This window comes from Microtus pennsylvanicus, chromosome 9, assembly GCF_037038515.1.
Source record: "Microtus pennsylvanicus isolate mMicPen1 chromosome 9, mMicPen1.hap1, whole genome shotgun sequence".
NCBI lineage: Eukaryota > Metazoa > Chordata > Mammalia > Rodentia > Cricetidae > Microtus > Microtus pennsylvanicus.
This window is the reverse complement of record NC_134587.1, coordinates 213,018-214,228: the sequence shown is the minus strand read 5'-3', so window position 1 is coordinate 214,228 and position 1,211 is coordinate 213,018. Positions and strand designations below refer to the sequence as shown.

The window sequence follows — 1,211 nt, the reverse complement described above, 5'->3', positions numbered from 1 at the left end:
TCATGTGTGTGGTCGTATTGTCTGTGTTGCTTTCTTGAAGGCCTCTTTGACATCTTTGTTTCTCAGGCTATAGATGAGAGGGTTGAGCAACGGATTAACTACAGTGTAGAAGAGGGCGGCCATTTTGTCCTTTTCTAGAGAGTAGGTTGAACTAGGCCTTGAATACATAAAAAGCAAGGAGCCATAGAATAGCATGACAGAGACCAGGTGAGAGGCACAGGTGGAGAATGCCTTGCGTCTTCCTGAGGCTGAGCGGATCCTCAAGATAGCCAGGAGGATGTTGAAATAGGAAATGAGGATTGCAAGAATGCTGGAGAGCACAGTGAAGCCCACCACACCCAGGAGGACCTTTTCATAGACACGGGTGTCTGTACAGGACATTTTTACCAATGGTGGTGCATCACAAAAGAAGTGATCAATAATATTTTTACCACAGAAAGTTAGCCGGAAGGTGTTAGCAGTATGGGCTATGGCATTCAAAAATCCTCCTATGTAACAGCCAGCCACCAGCCCAGTACAGAGAGAAGTAGACATGATGCTTGAATAGAGCAATGGGCTACAAATTGCTGCATGGCGGTCATAGGCCATGGCTGCCAGCAGGTAGCACTCAGTGTAGGCTACAACACAGGAGAAGAATAGCTGAGCCCCACATCCAGCCAAGGAGATGCGTTTGTCTTCTGAGATACAAGTGGCCAGTATCTTTGGTGTATATACAGAAGTATACCAGAAATCCAAAAATGATAGATTGCTGATGAAAAAGTACATAGGTGTATGTAGTCTAGAATCAATACGAATTAAGACTACCAATGTCATGTTCCCTGATAGTGTCAACAAGTAGATGGTTAGAAATATTCCAAATAGAATCAGCTGCCAGCGGGGGTTTGCTGAGAAGCCCACCAGGATGAATTCAGTAAGGACGGTTCTATTGTCCACCTCCATGTCCCCAGAGGAGAGCCTGGTCATCAATAAACATTGAATTATGATAACAAACATACCAGGTAGTTCAGATATTACTAGAAAGCCTAACAGATTTTAGTTACTATATTTAATTACAGAACTTTAGTCTGTTACTTTGAAAGATCCTTGCAATTGTGGTATGAATGACTTTAAAATTAGGGATTTTATATAGTAGCTTTAATACAGGGCCTGAAATAGATAAGAGAAATAACTTATAGAATTGTTCGATAAACAACTGGCCTCCTTTCTGATTA

At 42.1% G+C, this 1,211-nt stretch overlaps 1 protein-coding gene across 1 annotated transcript; it reads right to left on the bottom strand.

Moving 5' to 3' along the window:
- On the bottom strand, positions 1-939 carry LOC142856703 (olfactory receptor 9G4). Its single transcript, XM_075984370.1, has one exon. The coding sequence runs from the start codon at positions 937-939 to the stop codon at positions 1-3; it is 939 nt and encodes a 312-aa protein (XP_075840485.1).
- Between the last annotated feature and the right edge of the window lie 272 nt (positions 940-1,211).

Excerpts from the sequence above, each read along its gene's own strand:
- LOC142856703 (XM_075984370.1), bottom strand. The coding sequence starts at position 939 with ATGGAGGTGGACAATAGAACCGTCCTTACTGAATTCATCCTGGTGGGC.